Below are 21,357 nucleotides of genomic sequence, written 5' to 3'. Positions count from 1 at the left end.
CTTTCTTCTTTCTGAATCATATTTTTCTTTGAATTACAACACCCAACTCACATACATACAGATTTTCAGTTTCTTTACTCCCTTTTATCTTGCTCGATATACCAATCTCATATAATTTGATCACTCCTTCCACTTCTCATTATCCTTACCTTTATTTACTCCATATCTTCAATATAATTAAAATTGTATTGTGGTTATACTAGCCACCCTGTGTTACATACATATGCTAACCTTTCAAAGCTTGTTTAACCTTGGTCAGATTCAATCTGCTACTCTTAAAACAGCTTTCATGAGCTCTATGAAATTGTGTCATTCAAGCAAATTACAAACGTTCAGGAATTTTACCGATATACTGGAAGACATTCATTCTGATAACACCATGAGTACCAAAGTATAATTACTTCTAAATTACAGCATTTCGAAAACAGAAGACAACTGAATCTTTTTAAATGTATTGGTTTTTCAACCAGTGCTACAAGTTCACCAGTAGTCTACGTTTCATAGATGACCCTATTTCAAAAGAACATAGAACTTCCTAGATTCTGGTCACATTATGGCCTTTGAAGATTTGAAAATTGGTGCCTTTGATCAATGTAGTATTTTATTTTATTTTATTTTATTTTTTGTAATTCACAACATCGTGGAAACAGTTTATGCATATTTTAAAAGGATGATATGCTCCAATCTACCTTTAGGGCTAAAACCTGGTGGAAATGAAAAGTGTGTTACATTTTCTAGATTATCTATAGGACAGATAATCAAAAAGCTGTCAACATCAAGTCTCCGGTTGCTAAAAGAATGGAAAATAATGAAATGGAACAACTTAGCATTGCACATGCTCAAAAACCTAAATTACATGAAGAAACCTAAAAAATTATAGCACAATAGAATGCATTTCTTTATTTTGTAATTGCCTAATACTGGTATTTAACTTGTGCTCAACTGTCAGCAAACACGCACAGTGAGACAATTTGGTTCATCTGAATTGATTAATCTGGAAAAAAATGGGTTTAGGTGGTTCTGGTTTTGTCTATATGGATTCAAATAAACAAAAATGGCATGAAAATAAGCCAATCAGTGTACTGCAAAATATAAAATTTATATATTTTGCAGTACACTCATTTGGTACACAGATCAAGTGAGCTGAAGTAACCAATAGAGGGATGGATATATATATATATATATATATATATATATATTTTTTTTTTTTTATTTATTTATTTTTTTTTTTATTATTATTATTATTATTATTTTAAATAAATAAATAAATATTTTTTTTTTTTTACTGCTCAACTTTATCCCTCTAGTCTATTCTCACTTGATCTGTAAATAGAAGCAACATTTAGTCATTGTTCCCAATCACTTTTTTCCATCAATCTTTCTTTTTGGTACTTGTCCATTGTCCAGTTCTCATTTCATGATTTCTGCATATAGCATTTTGGAATTCCTAATAAACTGCCCATGGCCTAAATTTCAAATGAATCTCAATTTATTTGAAACTGCATGTTCAGTGCTAAAGTACATCAGATTTTCTAAAGTATCATTGAAACTACCTGAAATTATTATTTCACCCAAAACGTACCCTGAGCTCTTCAAAATTATGATTTAGACTAGATTCGATTTTGAGAATAAATATACTAGAAGCACTTAGTTTTATGATATCAAACTGCAATAGAAAATCTTTTCATGAGAACTTTTAGGCAGTCAAAATCACTGAGCTATTAAATAAAAAATATACTCAAGTGGTATTTTCCTGGATATCTATGATGACTTTTGTGTAGTAAAATTTGTAGTAAAAAAAAAAGTCCAATTATATATATATATATATTCTATTTTCTATATATACTGATCAACCACAACATTTCACCACTGACAGGTGAAATGAGTAACATTGACTATATTGTTACAATGGCACATGCCAAGGGGTGGGATATATTAAGCAGCAAGTGAACAGCCACTTGTTGAATTTCATGTATTGATAGCAGGATGCTCCCACAGTGAAAATCTGGAATGGTTTAAGATCTACAGTATTTGCTACAAATATACAAAATTATAATGCATCCAATCCCTATCTTTTAATTTACTTGCACCACCGATGTTAAAATTAGAACCTTGGAACCCATGTTTTTCTGCCTGTCTCTACAACCTTGGCCAGTTTTTAGCTCACTGATGAAAGTGTCACCATTGCAAGACTAAGACCTGCATTGCATGACGTAGCTTAGGGGAGCCAATGTAAGTTCTTCCATTTCTCTGTCCATGGTAGTGGAGGATGGGAGTGTCACCCAGCAAGACCCTAGGTCAGAATTTTGGCAACTTCCTAATTAGATTATATAGAGGGGTTTCAACAACAGCTTTCTTTTGACCATACATCCATGGAGTGCATCTTTACAGAATGTTTAGGTTATAGTTTTCCAATGGATAGTTTCATCCATCTCAGTTGAGGAGCATTTCAGCTCATTTAGAGTTGGCCCCTGGATTGTGTCTCTGCTTAATACCTTCTTTAACTGAAAAGTTTACTGAAGAGCCTTAACTAGGCATACTCCTTAAGAATTTTAAGTGGCATTATCACCTTGCATGTGTTTGTTTCCTAATGATTTTCTTTTCCTTCTTCCCCTTGATTTTACATTTTTGAAAATTACCATTTTCAGATATACATAAGAAAAAGTAGGGCCTAAAGTTCTATGTCAGTTGCTAGGGCAATTTATCCACAATCCTTCAGTTAAAAGATTAATACAGAAGGTCATATTGCTGACATCATGGACAGAAGAGAACAGAATGTAGGTACTGAGATTCAGTGCAAGGAAGGAAGGGTAATAAATATAAAGACAAGTGGCAAGTAGGGGTGTATAATAAATGGGGAACTAAATGGAAAAAAAACTTTATAATGCTTCTCGGCAGGTTTAAAATTTGGGATTTTGATGTTTTTCAGAACTCTATTCCAAACATATTTTGACATCATTTTAATCTTCTCAATGCTTTTTTTTATTTATTTGCTTTTTAAAATATATTTTCTAACAACCCGGTGCTGTCCAGTAACAGGGGTATTTATTTTTAAATGATGTGACCATTTTATTAGCCACTGGTGGACTCAATACAATAACTATGTTGTTTGTAAATCCAGTTTGCTACACTATGACTTATTTAGGGGTCTTATGGACTAATGAATATTAATATTTTTGTGTTCATTACATTTATATTTATAAAGATAATATTTCCACTTTTCCAACATTAGCTATGTTGTGTAAATCACACAGTAAAAATCCCAATAAAATGCATTTTAATTCCAGGTTGTTAAACTTTAAAACGTGGAGAAATCTAAAGGCGAGAATACATCTGCTAGACGCTGTACTGTTGTCTGTCTTCGAAGATATGTGATTGTGTCAAATGAAGATTACCAAGCAGCTATCACAATCTGTTAGGAGTTACTAAAGTATTCGGCTGCTTAATGATCATAAGCCAAATCTACTGGAGAAAGAGAAAGTCAAAAACAAAAGATGCAGCCCTACATTTGATAAATTATTATGGCCTTCAAAATATGTAGTTGTACTTTGGCTGTTAACCATAGCAATAAACATCTTCATAAAAATAATAAGTGCTTGTTTTAATAGAATGTTCCACACATTAAACACATTAATGACCCATGAAATAACTGTTTTATCTGCAACACATTAAGCAACATTGCCCCAACACTGTATTAATTGAAAATGCACTCGTGTTCTCCAAATATCCGTCCATAAAAAAAAAATAGAAATATGTTTGAAAGCATAAAAAATTGAGAACATATTTAATAAAACAGCATATATATATATATATATATATATATATATATATATATATATATATATATATATATATTAAATTGTATATATATTTCATGGAATAAAAACAACAGCACTTCAAATTTAAATAGTAAGAATATATATTAAAAAATGTTTAATGGCATATAAAAAAATATTTTCGGTAATTGCTTAAGACTAAGGATCTAAAGATAAACAATTATTTTAATGAGACATTAAAACCCAGACATGGTTAAGATATGGTAATGGTATATTATTCTTTTGCCCAAGCTGAATAGATCAGATATTTAGCTCAATGTTATATTTAAACAGGAAGCTGTTGTTCATGGCTACATTATGGCTGACAACAGCTGCCTCATTCGTTTTTTGGTTGCAATTGGGATCTAATTTCATATTTTATTTTTTGTAAACACACCCACACAGTAATCAATTGACTTAAAAGGTGTCGGACGGGACTTAATATGTTGTTATGTATGTTGCCAGATGGATGTTTTACTTGTATAGATACAAAATGCTTGCACTTTAGCACCCACCTCCCTTACTGTCTCCAAGAAACAGTCAACACAGTAGGAATAGAACATCTGTACATTTTCCCTAAGATTTATTGCAGACATAGGAGCTCGCAATAGGCTAGGTGGCAATGGATTCATTCATGAAACATAATTGAAACTACTTCTAAATTCTGAGATAAGCACATTTTTTGCATGTTATTTATGAATTATTTTTATATTTTAAAAGGGGTGTTAGCTCAAGCTTGAAGTCCTCCTTTAACGAGAATGCATATCAATAAAAGGTTAGATAATACATATGTTGCCATCTAAAAATAGCTTGCAAAAGCTGCAGGTCTCTTGTATGCTTCCTTTGCAAGCCCTCCCCTGCTAACCCCACCCAGACTTTCTCTGGCTGTCCAATCCCACACTTTTTAATGCAGCTCAATTAAATATCTTTCAAAGGCAGGTGTTCTGAGTAAATGCCTGCCAGTTGAGTTTACCTCCACTGAACTAAACAAACAAGAAAGTAATATGACCTGCTGTCTGTTTGGAAACTAGGAGGAGAGATTGCAACAAGGTCAAGTTATAAAAGTGGCACTTGCTAAATTGTTAAAATTAGGACATGCTCTTCACACATAAAGCATTTCAGCTAGATAAAGTGCTTTAGGGGTCCTCAGTGTCCTTTAACACTGCCTTGACCTTTAGCACCTCGAGAGAGGACTCACAGGAAGTTCATTGTTTCATTGTCCAAGTTTGTTGATCATCCGAGTTGTATAATCATGTGACAAATAGTCACATAGGAAACAAACTCAAACTTATCTATAAAGATGGAGTACACCTGCTGGCCATAGAACTGGATATTTATTTTTCAGCAATGGGTTTTAGATAGGAATTGAGAAGACACTGGCTGCAGGGATCGCAGGACTAGAGCTTAAGGGGTTTTTCAATGGTAACTTCCTTTGGTGTGTGGACTATAGCTGGCAGTGGTCACAATTAAAAGTATGATTAAGTGCAATTTAAATAGTAATTTAAAGCTGTGGCCAATCCCTTAGCCCACAAAATATGTCCATTTCATTAGTACGGTAAGGATACCGGGAGATAACGTAAACACTTGTGTCAAAATACTATATGGAATATTTATGTATTTGCAAATTGCTATAAAGTGACATTTAAATATACTGTATCTCAATAATAAAAGCTTGCATCTAAACTTTATCCAAAACTAGGTGCCCTGTACAGAAACAAATCCTGCCTAAGCCCTACAGTAAAGGAAAAGATTGTACAGCAAATGCTGATGCCAATCATTGATTATGGGAATGTAGTATATGCATCTGCATCGCAATCCCACATTAATAAACTCAACAAATTGTATAACTCGTTCTGCCGATTTGTGCTACAATGTAATTACAGGACCCACCATTGTGACATGCTAAAATAACTAAACTGGCTGTTGCTGGAATCCAGACGCACCCTTCATCTTTCCAGCCTTGTGTTTAAGAGCTTTTCTGGGAAACTCCCACCCTACCTGAACACAATGCTTTCCCCGGCTGTTCCCACTTCCTATAACCTCCGATCCAGTACCAACACTTTACTTAGTCCACCTCAATACAAAAAGAAAGCAGCCCGACCCTCCTTCTCCTACAGAGCACCGCAATTGTGGAACGACCTCCCGCACAATTTAAAATCTTCCCTAAGCTTAAAGTCCTTTAAGAGATCCCTCTCTACATACCTCAAAACAGAATGCACCTGTCACGGTTGATGATATATTTCCTACCTGTTCTATGTTAAATTTTGTATATATTGTATATTAATATTGTGTTTGTATTTTATTGTACACTAACTGTAACAATGCAATGATTTGTGGACCCAGGACATACTTGAAAACGAGAGAAATCTCAATGTATCTTTCCTGGTAAAATATTTTATAAATAAATAAATAAATATGTAAGTGTTTGTTTTGAGCAGCAACAGAGCTGAGATATATCTGTCTTTGAAATTCTTCAATTTTTCACTTTTATGTGCGTTCAAAAATTTACTCTCTAATCACTTATAGCAGCTATTCCCAGTTAACTACATATCAAATATAAAAGTGTTAACATGCGTATATCTATTATAATAGACACCACGGTATTTTAATACCAATTTTTGTATGATTCTAAAATGGCCGCTTCAACACTTGACTGTATTTTTTTTTATCTATTTCACCAGCGGCAATGTTTGCAGCAATAAAATAAGGTACCGGTAATGTACCTTGATGTTTTCCTTTCACTATAGAGCAAAACCATGTTAATAGATCAAAAAAGCTAAGGGCAACATACAACAACACAAACCTCTTAGCTCTCTCAGAGTGCATATGCAACATTATAAATGCCTTCTCCTGTCTAGTAAATGTATTTCACTTTTGTGGATTGAAGATAAAATGTACCAAAATAGACAATTTATTTGACAGCCTTTTTTTTTATTTCCTGTGTATCAAGGTGGGGGGGGGGGGGGACTAAATTCATCAAAACTAACCTTCTCTTGTACAACAGACTAAGCAGAAGAGAATGTTAACAAGTTCAATTTCCATTCAATCACCACTGCTGTTCTCAGAAGTGTTTCATTGCAAGAAAGAAATAAAAATAATCTATATGTTAATTATAAGGACACATTCCCCAAGTAACTTTCAGCTACATGAAAGGTCAATTCTATACAAGATATTTTATCAGAGCCCTGCACATACTTTCTGTCCTGTCATTTTAAATCTGAACAGTATTTTATTTTCCCATTTACAGCTACCTGCAGAATTAAGTACTTAAGCCAAATAAGAAAAGAAAAAAAAATATGTTGAATTCTGGCATAGGCTATAATAGCACAGAGATAAATCGTTCAGCTGTTCATTCGCAAGCCTCTGGGGCTGCAGATTTTTCTTTTTCCTGGTGCACTGTGGGTATTCAAAACTTGTTCAACATGATTTCATTTCATTTCAGGCACTGCCTGAGAAAACTAAATTACCGAATCAATCATACAGAAGGTCAGAGTGAGACTTCATTACAAGTATTGCATGCTTGCATGAATATCTTTCATTTATGACTGACCCAATATGTCACAATAGCTGTCTTGTAAAAATAATCCACTTTCTGAAATTGATGTAGCACTGATGTCAATACTGTTCAGAAAACTGGACAGATTACAGGGAGGTGTTAAATAAAAAGGAGGGGGGTGGGGAGGAGGTAAACATGTTATATATTACTGCTATCATTTGGATTTCGAAAATTATCAGGAACAAATAAATATAATCAAACATACAAAAGACAGAGAATCGGTATGGTTCCACCCTAGCGAAAATTAAAATGAAAAGAAAGATGACATTTACAAAATGAGATGTAATATGGAAATTATGTTTGTTCTAGTCTATTTCTTTACAATTCTGATTTATTATAGATATGTCAGTAGGGTAGCATGGCTATAGCTAATGCAATACATTCATGAAACTATCATTATAGTCCAGTAAAATGTCTTACTTTCACCAGTGTAGAAACCAAAGAAAATCTATAGGATAGCTTTTCATAAATTAGGGAGCATTTAATTACATTAAATCATGCAGACAAAATAATATATTATCATTAGATAGTCTGTTGGTATCTTTCTTAAACAGTAAAACATATCTTAAAGGATGTACCCAATTTTTCTAGTTGGGGAGGGGGGGGGGATTTGTTCCCCCCTTAAATCTTTACTCCAAGAGTTCTTACATCCAGGCTTCCTAACTGTTTTTGCAAATAAGTGATCATTTTTACATGTAACCACCAAAATGATCTAAACATTTTCTGGATTTTCATTATTAAACACATTTAATCTAGCTCAAACAATGAATTTTGTAAAAACACATTTGTTGATTTGCATAACAAAGTATATGACATTGGTAGACATATTTAATATGTAGCTATGCAAGAAAGCTTTGGAGCTTACAATCTAGCAGAAAAGAATGTGGCAAAGAAGGAGGAGGGGTAGAAGAGGCAGTATCTATAGAAAATTACTATCTAAACCAGGAATGTAAATTAAACAGGTGTTACTGATGGGGGTGTAATAAAATGTATGTCATATGGATGATACTAGAGTCTTGATTATCAAGGGGTGATATATATATATGTCACCCCTTGATAATCAAGACACTAGTATATACATATATAAAAACATACAAGATCAAGAGTACTCACTCATTCACTAAACAGCTAAATCAAAGCTACAGACTGTAAAAGTTGTTTTTTTTTTTTTTTTTTTTTTAAACTAACCTATGCAAAAATAATGGGGACTTAGTTACAGTATGACCATATATGGCATAAACCTGCCGCAATGCCAATGTACCCCTTTTTTGGCAGATCCATTTTTATTTTGTATATAGTAACGTATATATCATATAATTACATTGCATGGTTTGAGTGATCTAAGAAGTTGCTCAGGTTCGAATCCATTGCCATTGTGTATATGTTGTGCTTTTTTCCATATGGTTTAACTTTACCCACACAGACAGAGAAAATTAATGATAACAGCCAAAAAATGAAGTGCAACTCCATGAGCCTCACAACACCAGGGACATGTTTGCCCCAGTGTTGCAGTGATGTTTAGGCCCTGCTATACACATTAGCTTCTACTGAACGGTTAGCTTCTACTGAACAGTGTGATGAGGCCAAATTAACAGGAACATTATTTTATATACATAAAGATGGCTATATAGATTGATTACTATTCATAATAATGAATTCTACTTTTCTGTGTCTATTACTAAAGAAGATGGCAGATGGATAGCAAGAGGGAGACGTGTGATTGATTTTGCTTGCAATATTTTCAACAACCCTATAAGAGGGTACATAATACAGTTATGGTTGTGAACATTTCAAGAGGTAATATTGACTGTTCAGTCCTATTGTAACATAAAATAATATTGTGATTGTATCAAAACATATATTAAGATAACAAACATCTTTGTTGCACTTTATAGATCTAAAGATGACCATGAAACAATATAAGTAGTCACTGTTCATTTTTAACAACCTTCCACTGGGAAATATATGAGAGTAGCACAAAAATATTATTATTTATCTGGCCGACATGAACCCTAAGGGAAGCATCGAGGAACTTTGACATAATCTATTTTTAACCAGAGTTCTGGCAATAGTGCATTCAAGTTTATAGGTGAAGATGTCAAGTAGTCTAAAGAACAAAGATACACAATATTAATCAAAAAGCTTTTGTACTGCATGTGTTTACTTTATCATTCGAGAATCATGTACCTTTGTTTTTCTTCAAGAAAAAGTGTAAGCAGACTGAAATTATCATATTGGCAATAACACTGCAGGTGTTTAGATATGACAAATTAAGATGTCCAACTGATCTGATATTTTACCATTTTACATAGCAAATACCTTAACTGATTAGTTAGTTCAGTGGTGCTTAGTCTTTTTTTCTTCTTCAAGGATCCAATGTATGCAAATGCCATTAGCTTAGTAATTGATGAATTACTTCCGAAAATTACTATTTTGCTATTTTAATGTATATATTCTAAAATTCTGTCCCCACTGCAAATGGGAAGACAGATACATGGTGGTATGTAGATGATGTTCCTATTCTAACCAATAGTAAACCCATTAAAATTAACATGGGGAAAAACTGATTTGGATCAACCAAAGCCTTGAGAAACAGTGAGTTATTTGCCATATAGAATCTCGCTGATGGGTATTTCATTGGTAGATATAAGAAGTGTCTCAGGGTTAACTCTTAGACAGTGCTTTCAGTCATTATGCTTGGTAAAATTGGTCATCTTAAAAAAATGCATTGATAGATTATTAACCGAAGTGTATAAGTTAATATGAAATGCTAAAATGTTTTAACAATTTTAAAAAATAGCATTTAACTCAGCTTGTATTGTGTTGGTGATTCATAATTAACTAGATCTTACAAAGCTTCTTTTTTTGGTTTTCAACAAAAATATAAAACAAGTTAAAAAGATCTAAAACTGAATTTGAAAACACCGTATTGATTGTGTACATTATTGAATGTAAATGGATTGTTGTCAATTTAACCTGTTTGCCTCATTGTAGAATTTAACATTGTTGAAAAAGCTGTTCAAATGACTTCATATCTATGGATAAATTTTGAAAATTATTTTTTTCCAAATATTTAAACATCAAAAAAAACCTTCTTTAAAAAAAATACATCAATTGATAAAATAACATACACATATTATAATATTTAAATATAACATTTCAAAACATTATTAAATCACTTTCATATTCATCCCAAAAAAATGTAATCCTATTAAAAAGCCTATTCAACACTATTAAAAAGAGGTCTTAGTTGGAAAGGGCAAGAATATGGCACTATATTTTGAGTCAAATGGTTGCGAATATATATTTCTTTCAAATAAAGAGCATGCAGAAAAAAAAAATAATTGAGAAAAAAAAATATATATATATAAATATACATTTGTTTTCATCAGTTTTTATTTGACAGCATGGCAGAGAATTGCTAAACCTCTGGCAGTGAGCCCAAACCATTTTGCTTAAGTCCCAACACCAGCCTTTCTGTTTCTGACCTCTGTGCCTTTGGCAAACCTTAAGTGCTGTTCTAGTTCAAAGCTTCTGGTTACATTAATCAAATGCTTGTGACTCACCTGGTCATTAAACACATGATGCAAAAAGGGGTCCAGAAGTATTTGTTCTAGCATCATTTCTCAAGGAGCCATTTATTTGAACTTAAAGATACTGTCCCTTGATTCAGTTACTACACAGTGTTTTCTGTCCGCTTAACCTCATCAGGATCAATGACAAGTCAGTACTGTCATGATAAAATAGGATTTACCTAATCCTGGTTTTGAAGTAGTTAAATATTTAGCAGGCAATCCAATGGATTTTGTACATTTTTACAAAAGCAGTTATCTCCCTGTCTATAATTGGATATAGTTTCTCTGCCATTGCAATTAATCTCCATTGATAATGCAGGTTCCCATGAGATTCAATTCTAACCTTCACGGCCACCCGTCAGTATTTTATTTTTTATTACTTCCTTTAGCCTTTTTTTCCATTATAGGTAAAACTATTTAACCAATAACTAATTTAATGATTCATTGTAGACTTATTGATAAATATTTGCCCTGCTAGTTAAAAGAGATAGACATCTTATTAAGAACTGTCAAAATATTGATTTGGGGGATTTTAATGAACTGTGTAACAAACAGAAAGGCCAAGCAATCTAGATAATAAATTGGCAAATTAACAGAGGCAGGTGTAAATTAATTCACGGCTGCCTTTTGTTCTTCCACGCTACATATTCTTATGCTGGAGAAAGGTGAAGTGCTGGAATGATTAGTTACATACATTAGCTTGTACACAATAACAAGGCTCGGTTCTGTGTATTGATGTCTTTCTGTTATGCTAGGTGAAGCAGAACAATATTTTCGAAAAGATATTCTCGAAAAATGCCTAGACACTGCATGGAGTGTAATCATAAATACACAGCAAATTAAAATTTGAGGATGTAAAATTATGGTTATTTATGACTTTAGTACATTGTGAAACCAATGGCAGATTGGGTTATGTTTAAAATGGATTTGCACGAATTTGCAAAATATCAGGAGTGCTGGGCATAGTTTCATCTTTTACAAGCCCAATTCATAGTAAAATATGCTGCAGTTGCCTACTCAACAGCAATCTGACTTGAAAAGCACTAGTAATAAAACAGTACGTAAGTACTTGTCTTGGCCAGAAGTACTATCCCAACTGTGCCAACAAGAACACTTTCTCTAACTGCTAATTTTTCTAATCATACAGTTTTACTCCATGTGTCATTGGATATTTATGTAAATGATTGCTGTAATCTTCCTCACAGTAATTGTTTCTTATTCACCTTTAGGCCAGTTGACAGTAGGGAATTCCAGGTATATTGCGAACACAGAGGACCTACAAGTGTTGACTATAAAATATAGTTTCTGTGCCATGTTTTCTAATACGCTCTGCTTGGGGAGTTAGCAATTGTGAAATGACTGGCATATCTAGGGTGTACAACTGCTGTCTGATTTCAGAAGTGGGAGAGTCGCAGTACCTAAGTGTAGGGACAACTGAACACCTGCTTCACCAAAGGTATGTTTTGCAAAGATGTATTCACTCATCTCGTGATGCTGCTGCATTTATACACTGTTAAACAAATGTATTCACTTCTGGTTCTGCTTAACTTACCTATCTATTATATCAGATGTGCTCTTGCAAATGTAAACTATATGATTCACACACTCCTCCAGAGGTTCTGTCACACTGGAATGTACCTGTACACTTCTTGGCAGTATGGATGAACCAGAGCTACCAGAAAACTCAGGGGAACTAGAATGTCAGATTCCCATTGTTTTGGAAGAAAGTGAGCGAGTACTGAGTATTTCTTTGCTCAGTTGTCCCTAGCTTTTCACCCTCCATGCTGTGCAAGGCCATATGTTTGACAACACTTGGGTACAGTAGGATAAGAGAGAGCAGAAATTGAGAGGAAAATGACCAGAAGAATTCCGATTCTTGTGCTGGCCCAGACTTGACCCCCGAGTGTACTCCTGAAAAGCCCAGAGTATGAATGTCACATGTTGTAATAATTAGCCCTGTCTGACTATCAACAAAATAGTCAGAGAGCGCAGTTATCAGAGAGTGGCTGGAACTAAAGGTTCTAAGTCCTTCTCACCCTCTGACATCAGTGCTGCATTGCTAGGAGCATAAAAAATGCTTAGGAAATGGCAGCTATTTGTGGCTGTCCATTAGCTTGCCTGGCTCTGTCAAGCTGCAGCGGTCCATGACTCTCTCTACCAAACCTGACTGTTCTGGGGCCAATCATTGGGGAGTAGGATGACATCATATTTCCTCCTCATCCTGCAACTGGCTTCCCACACAGCCAGACATATTTGGTAGCATTTTAAGGAAATCTCTATCAAGAGAGGCATGGCCCTACTGCTTACCACCATATTTACTGGGGACAAAACATGAAATGCATTACTGCTGCTGCCAGTAACATTCACACAATGGAATGTTGGAGGAAAAAGATGGATGTGATTGTTGCTTGATGGGGATTAATTGAGGGTGGATGGGAGTTACAAAATTACTAATGAAGTTGGGGATGGGTAGAAGTGTAGAGATTGTCACCGAAGTGGGGTGTGGAAAGGAGTAATTAGAATGGTAATGAAGTGGAGATTGATGAGGATGATATGATGATACAATCATTAGTGTTTGTGTATGTGGGTGTGCTTGTTTCTGAATCTGTGTATGTGATTGTCTAATGGTGTGAGGGTAATTATGCGCATGTGTGAGAGTGTGCTGCTAGTTTAATTTTTTGATAGTCAAAGTCTGGGATAGAACTAAATAGGGACCACGAGGGACAAAAGGATGTAGTTTGCATCAATTAAAGCGTGTGGATTGAATGTGGCCAGGGATGGAGTCTTGAGGAGGAGTCATTCAATTTTAATGGAGACAGTGATAATGGGGTGATTGGGAAACAAAAGAGAGTCAAACATAAGTTTCAAAAACAAAAAGATAGATACCAACAGATATGGTTAACAAATTCATATGTAGGCACTTTTTTATTCTTACCCTCAATTCAGACTCAGACTATCATCTAAGATTCAACCCTCTATAAAAAAATAAGTTTGACACCCTGACATATATGAACTTTGCTATGTCACTTTCAACAACTACATTAACCCTTCTGATTTCATAAGCACTGTTATACACATTGACATATTCAGCATTACATAATCTCTACTCTCCTATTTTTCAATTTCAATAAAACTAACAAATAAAATATATATGGTAATTAGAACATGTGATAGATCCTGTTTTGTTACAAATATATCAGTCGAAATGGGAAAAAAATCTAAGGGACAACATTATCATTCATAACTGATATATATAAGATGTAAGATAGGATATTAAAATAAACATCAACCAAACAACGCTTACCATTGTCAGACCATTGCTATGTAATGTACCCTCCTGGTCCACTATGTTTCTTGAGATAGTTATAGAAGGTAGGTCTAGACTCTGAGGTGGAAATTGAGGTGCAAATTCGTTTCCTTGAGCAGCCAATGCTTCCCCCATCATTTGAAAAGGCAGTAGGACATCAGTCATGCTGAGTGTAGGATCTGTTTCTGGAGGTGGTGTTATGGGTGGAATCTCGAACTCCTCATCTCCTAGACTTGGAGTGTGGAATGTCTGTGAGAAGTAAATTAAACAAAATACATGCTCATTTTAGATCTGCTATATTTGATATGTAATACATACATTGTCTAATGCTGAAACCATGGACAGCATAAGAGGCTCAATGGTGATAGCTCAGATCCCGTTTGCTCAACTCAAGTAAAATAATGGTGCTAAGCAAATTACAAATACAAATTACACAAGATGGTTTATCAATAATACAAGTACCAATACTTGTGCTGTGCCCTATCCAAATCACACCTAACGATATTTATATAAATTGACGTTCGATACTTGTACCTATTTTATACTCATTGAGCATATCATTAAAATTCTGATGGAGACGAGAAAAAGAGAAAATGTACAGAGCAGCTTTTCAGTTACACAAAATTTCAGGGTATGGTTTTAAAACCCTTTCCACAATAATTTACAGTGTTTCATAGTATGAACACAATAAAAACAGGACAAATCCACCAGTCAACAACCTTAAGGTTAATAACATGATTATAGCACTTTGACATTCAAGGTACAGTGTAACAGTGTTTCTCCCCACTCTTTTATGCTAATTGTTTGTCTCTGCCAGGTGCGTGTCACTGCACTGACCCATATCGCCTCTAACCAATGTGGCTTCCTTACAAACCTTCCTGTTTATGCTTTGTGTCTATATACTCACAGTCTATAATGTAAAGTCTATTGCATCTCATGCTTGAAGCACAAAGTAATCCTATTTCATGAATAATAATACAGTTTCCCAGGTTACCATAGCAACAGCTCAAAGGCTGTTTTATATTTGTGAGAGGAAAATATATAGTTTTTGGTAGGTGCATTACATTGTGTTTTTTGCATTGTGTTTATTTCTCATTTTTTCTGTCTCAACTAAGAATTTTATGAAACTCAGAGGCAAGATAAAACACAAATTGGTATTGCATATCAGTTTATCTGAAGACCAACCTTGTGTTCAGCACAATAAAGGCTGAGAAAGGAGGAGAAATAAGTCAAACAGGGTCATTCATTATGTGAATTGTTGGAAAATCAATGTGATTTTCCCATTTTAGATCAACATATCTAAAAACCTCCAATTGGGCTATTATGGCTTCAAATTCAAAAATAAAAAAAAATAAAAAAAAATATTTAAATTCCCAACAGTACAAACTTGTCACAGTAGCAAAAACCAACATGAAGAGTATAAATCCACCCTATTAGAAACAGAGACAGGGGTAAAAATGGATGACTGGTCCTTAGAGTAGCTGGGCTTAACATATACTAGGGAGAATAAATATTGGACAGATAATGAAGAACAAACTGAAGCTAGGGGGAGCTAGAGATCAGACAGAATGAAAGACAAGGCCAGGTCAAGGATACCAGAAGTTAGAATAGTCAGAGAAGAGCCATTCAAAAACCAAATAAGCAAACACACCAATATACTACTATTGGAACCAGAATGGAACCACAGCAGGCACAGTGCTGGTGTCAAAATGCAGTATTTGTAGTAATTGCTGCCCTGTGTTATTCCTGCACACCCGGAACATCCAAGTACATTGTCACAGGAGTAACGCAGGACGTTCTGTGTCACTGTTTTGATGCATCCATATTAACGTGGTGGTTGACAATAAAAAAAATGACGCAAATCTGAGGAGTTACTACAGCTACATTAAGGTAACCTGGCTACACTTTATTAAATAACCCTGTTACAGTAAAGTATGCTTCAATTGAGATTATCAAATAAGAAAAACAAATCAGTGTACAAAATTGGTTCCAGTTGAAATAGGAGAACTTTATGGAGAGTGAAGGTTTATTTTTTAAGGTCATGTTCGACAGTGATGTTAAAGATTTACTCTGTGGAAACCCACATGTACAGATTTTTTATGGCATATCCAAAGACCTGCACAAATTCTTTATTTGTCTTTTGTGAAAGGTCAACATATTGACTGTTCAACTTGTACTGGAGGAATGGCAAGTTATTATAATATAGCTACTGCTTAGGGGAACACAGAATTCTTACCATTTATTGTCCTATAGAATGGGACAATGAGCTATTGTTCTAGAGTAGAGCATGAAATGTAAACATAAACATTGTCATCAGCAAGTAGCATTGTAGAGCTTTCTGCTGGAGGCTAAAAGCGCAAATTAAAATAAATAAATAGATATATAAATACATTTTAGAAGAGAGGTTTTTTTTCTGGTAGCTCCCACAAAAGTAAAATGTCAATATTTACCTACCCTACCATACAGATAAATAGCTGTCACCTTAGCAGATATTGAAACAAGGAAGATTCGGATTAAAGATGTAAGTCTAATTATCATATGACTGTAGTAGTGTCCCAGTATTAACAGTGTTTTAATGTGTACTTAATTAGCAACATCTGTCTTTGTTTGGCTGAGCAACAGATACATTAGGCTTAGTTGCATATCAAGTAGCCTATTTATTGATACCCAAGTACAATTAAAAAATAGACTCCATTATAAAAAGCTCATGCTTCATAAATTCTAACAATTGTGTACAACACACTGAACTATAATCCACCTGAACGAAACAGTTCCTTCTGATTTGTGAAAACCAAATAAATGCAGAACGTGTTCTGTTTATATTTCTATTACAATGGAACATTGCCTGTTATTATTCCTCATAAACCATCCTATAGCAGTACTAATGTGAGAATTCAACACATTTTCTGATTATTTATGATTAAATACCGAATAGAATATACAAATACATACCAGTTTTGCTGTCAAACGGCATTTTCTTCTGGTTAACTATGTTTTTTTTTTATTCCGTGTTAAGGGCTTGCGTCTTATTCTCTGTACAACTCTGTTTAAATAAACCCAACTGAACTATATAGCTGCCTGTGTTCTTTCATTAGTATTAAGAGTAAACAAAGATGAAGATTTATATTAGAATAATGCATCAAAGTGTTCAATTCCTGCTAGTTTTCTGAATATTATATTATTTCGCTATTAACCGGTATACAATATGTTTGTATTGTTGTATCTCTAAAGGTAAAGCGCACACATTGAATTTTTGATGGATACATATTGAATTATTAATATTATCATTGTACTGTAAATAGGATTTTCATTAAGTGGCGCTTGATTTCCATGCTCATTAATGGGGCAATAATACATTCTGGGAAACATCTCATTAGCTGAAGTAAATTGTCATCCTTCACACTGTTAATGATGATAGAAATTAATAACCGAATGAGATGTTATATAAGCTCGGCAAGCCAGCAACCCATTCCTTTCGTATGCAATCTGTCAGTTGCTGTTAGGGATCAAAATGGGTGAATTCAAACCCCCAAATTTTTATAGGATGATCTTTTAGGTCGACTGGTGAAGTCTATAAAATCTTTCGGTGAAGCAAAAAAAGTCAGATGTCTTTGTTATTTTATTTTCACTTTGTTTTATTTTTGTATATATATTTTTTTGTTTGTTTTGTTTTTGGAACCTCTGGGGGGGTAGTCATTTTTCACACTACAGAGGCTCTAATTCCTGTCCACAGCAGATAGATTGGCCATGATAAAGAGCAATTGGCTAATGAACATAACCCAATAGCTGCATTTGCAGTTATTTGGCACTAATGCGGTCTTCTAACAGATGCAACAGTAATTTGTGACTCATTTACTACACCATTACTGCTTAATGAAATCTAACATATCACATTAGCAATACGGGTAAACACTCATTCTTGTTATGTGGCATTTGCTTGTTTTCATTATCACTGTAATTAAACTTTGAAATATTATTTCAATAAATATTTGTTGTGCTAGAAAATAGGTCATAGGGTAGAAAGAGAAGAAAAGTCTTTAAAATCAACTTGTGAGATTGGTTATTAAACCTGTTCGCATGGGGTGATGTACATAACATTCAAGTGTTTCATTCTATTGAGTGTTTCTAGACATAATGGAGAAATAATAAAAAGTATTCTTTATGAAATAAAAAGGGATCGAAAAAAAATAAGAAAATACATGCTGTGATATACAGGTACAAACTCAATTTGTAATACCCAGTAAGAATGTGCAAATTGTTACACATTAAATATTATTCATTAATTTTAATCTTAATTAATAACCAACATAGACTTAGTCTATGCAAGTCTTATAATGGATCATATTGTACATATATCCATAACATTAAGAAAGGTATTAAATCCATATTTGAGGATCTATTTAATTGAGCAAGAAGAGGAATTGCAAAATGTGATACCCCGGCTAAATAAATACATGTAAATACATGTAAACTAAGCCCACTATTCGTATATATAAATAGTAAATATGTTGAATCACTGAATAAACATAAATGAGGGTCTCAGTAATTTTTAAGAACTTTTATACTAGATTTAACCTAGTTTATTCATATTTTTTTTTTAACTAAGCCAGAGAGACATATTTTCAAGAGACTTAAGATAAATTGTTTAAATTCAAATGTGCAATTGCTAAAGATAAGAACCAAGTACATTGAAGTATTCATTTGTCCACTGCTGCTTCTGTAAACACAAAGAAAGTATTGATAGAAATTGAAAAAAAGACTATAATCCCAAAAAATGCACTATAATCTAAATCACTGTATTAATCAGATTATAAAGAGTGAGGTATGAAATCAAAATGACACAATCCTACATAGAATAACAAAGAATTGGATCTCTGGGTTGTATGTAGAGAATATTTAACATACAGTATTTATGCTGTTTTAACATAATTTCACATTTGGACATATACTATACATTCTATGATTTATCCTTTTTTGGGTAAAAGGAAAAAAATGGTGTAGATGGCTGAATGCCATCTGTATGAAAATGTTCAAAACATTTGTTCCTTTTGATAAAAATGCAAATGTAGAGAGGTTGTTGTATCAACATATAACAGCCTATGTCTGCCACAGTGAATTATCACAGCTGGATTTAAATTGTCTCTTAACAGCTGCTAGCAGCGGACTTTTCATCAATGCTTGATTCAAATGTAGGAAGAAATTCTACAGAATGAAACATTATGTTATCCTTACAGATGGGGTTTTGTGTTCATTATCAGAAATAAATGCTGGGACCCACGCCAAACATTATTCGATTATCTAAGCAAGTCTTGATGGTCATAGAAAAAAATGAGACAAATGACTGGAATGCTGATTTTGCAACCATTCGATTGATTAACATGTACGTACCATATGTGAATATTTTCCAGTCTGTAATAAAATCACCATTTGCTATTTTTCTGGTATGTACATCGTTGGGTATATTAAGCATTTTGAGATATATTTTAATGGGCAATTATTCCAGCAAGGTGTCATCAGTACTAAACATTATCAGGAGTAATAGCCCTTCTGGGGCAAATACCAATCACCATTTAATGTAATTCAATTTTAAAACACTTTCTTTTCTATGACATGCTTAATAAGCCTTTGCATTTTCTAAAAAGAAACAAATCGATCCTGATTTCGTTTTCCGTCTGTATATAAGGGAAGGATTATTTCCAGGCAACCTTCTATATAAAAATCCCATGTCTAAATAATGTGAATTTAGTTATAATATATGCTCATGGCCTTCAATGGGGCATCTTTGAGAAGAAGTGGTCCTAAACTGTAAGTTTTTTTCACTAGACTTCCAATAAAATATAAAACAACTTGACAACACTCACCTCCCATGGAGGGCTGCGAAATGTTAACTTGTGGAAGAAGTAGAAAATAATAGCCATAAGAATAGGCATTAAGATTATGGAGAGCATTAGGATTATGAGCCACCAGACCAATCATAAAACTATACAACGCTGGGCTAGCAAAGTACAGTGTATATACTGTCCTCTCAATATACTTCCAATGCTTTTAGCAGAAGAATGCTGCTATGAAGCTTTCACTCCCAACCTGTGTGCTAGCAACTTGGAGGGGCAATTACCCCATGTCCTCCTCTGCTCATCTTAGTATGCATACAGTAGTAACAGGTGGCTCAACACATACATTTTCTGTGTTTTTAATGTCCTAAATTTCCAATAGCACAGATTTATGGAACAATTGTGTACACTGTGCATGTGGAAGCAGTCCATCTGATTAATAAGCTTGCTCCTAAAAGGAGGTAAAAAAAAAAATGTATTTAAAAACAGCTAACAGCACTCAGACCACTTAATCTCAATGAAGTGGTCTAGGTATGGTGGTCTTTTAGTTTTAACCGTGCAATGTAAAACATTGCAGTTTTCTATTAACTGCAATGTTACCATTACAGGGTTAAACACACCTCTAGTTTTCCTTAAGGCCACTAGAGACACTTCCCTGTGAGAACTGAGTAAAACTCAGTTCTCAATCAAATGCTGCTCTTGATAAATGCAGCGAGGCAACTTGCCATGCATGCACACTAGCCTCCCAATGCTTCCCTATGGGGAAGCATTGGATTGGTTGAGAGCATCAAGATGGATGATCTAAGCTAAGGAGGTGGGACAATGAGTAAGAGGAGCAGTGTGTCAAGGTTAAAAGGTAAGTAAATATGCTTTTTTACTTATGAAATGAGGCGGTCTGATAACTAAGCGGTTAGTAGGAGACTATAGCATTAGGAAAACATATATATATTCGTAACGCTATACTGTTTCTTTAAGCTAACTGCAACTTAATTGAATCATTTTCCCCAATGTAAGGAAAGAGGAGCTGCCACAGACGGATAATATGTCAATTTCTATTTACGGATTCCATAACTATTTATTTAAAACAAAATGTTGAAAAATTGCATTAGTAGTTGAATTGAAGACTAAGGCAGTGGTTTCTAAACCAGTACCCAAGACACCCCTACCAGACCAGGATAAAGAGATTACCCAGTTGTGTCAAATTTTTTTTTCTTCTAAAAACACCTTGGACACAATTATGTAATCCCTAAATCCTGGACTGGTAGGAGTGCCT

At 34.0% G+C, this 21,357-nt stretch overlaps 1 protein-coding gene across 1 annotated transcript in view; it reads right to left on the bottom strand.

Annotated features, from left to right (window-relative positions):
* Window positions 1-21,357, bottom strand: part of TOX3 (TOX high mobility group box family member 3) — a 103,628-nt gene that overhangs the window by 13,407 nt on the left and 68,864 nt on the right. Inside the window, exon 3 of the mRNA XM_063437723.1 lies at window positions 14,251-14,502. Coding sequence (XP_063293793.1) covers window positions 14,251-14,502 — 252 coding nt within the window. The remainder of the gene's footprint in view (window positions 1-14,250; window positions 14,503-21,357) is intronic.

This window comes from Pelobates fuscus, chromosome 12 (assembly GCF_036172605.1).
Source record: "Pelobates fuscus isolate aPelFus1 chromosome 12, aPelFus1.pri, whole genome shotgun sequence".
NCBI classification, from domain to species: domain Eukaryota; kingdom Metazoa; phylum Chordata; class Amphibia; order Anura; family Pelobatidae; genus Pelobates; species Pelobates fuscus.
This window is presented reverse-complemented; position numbering and strand designations above follow the sequence as displayed.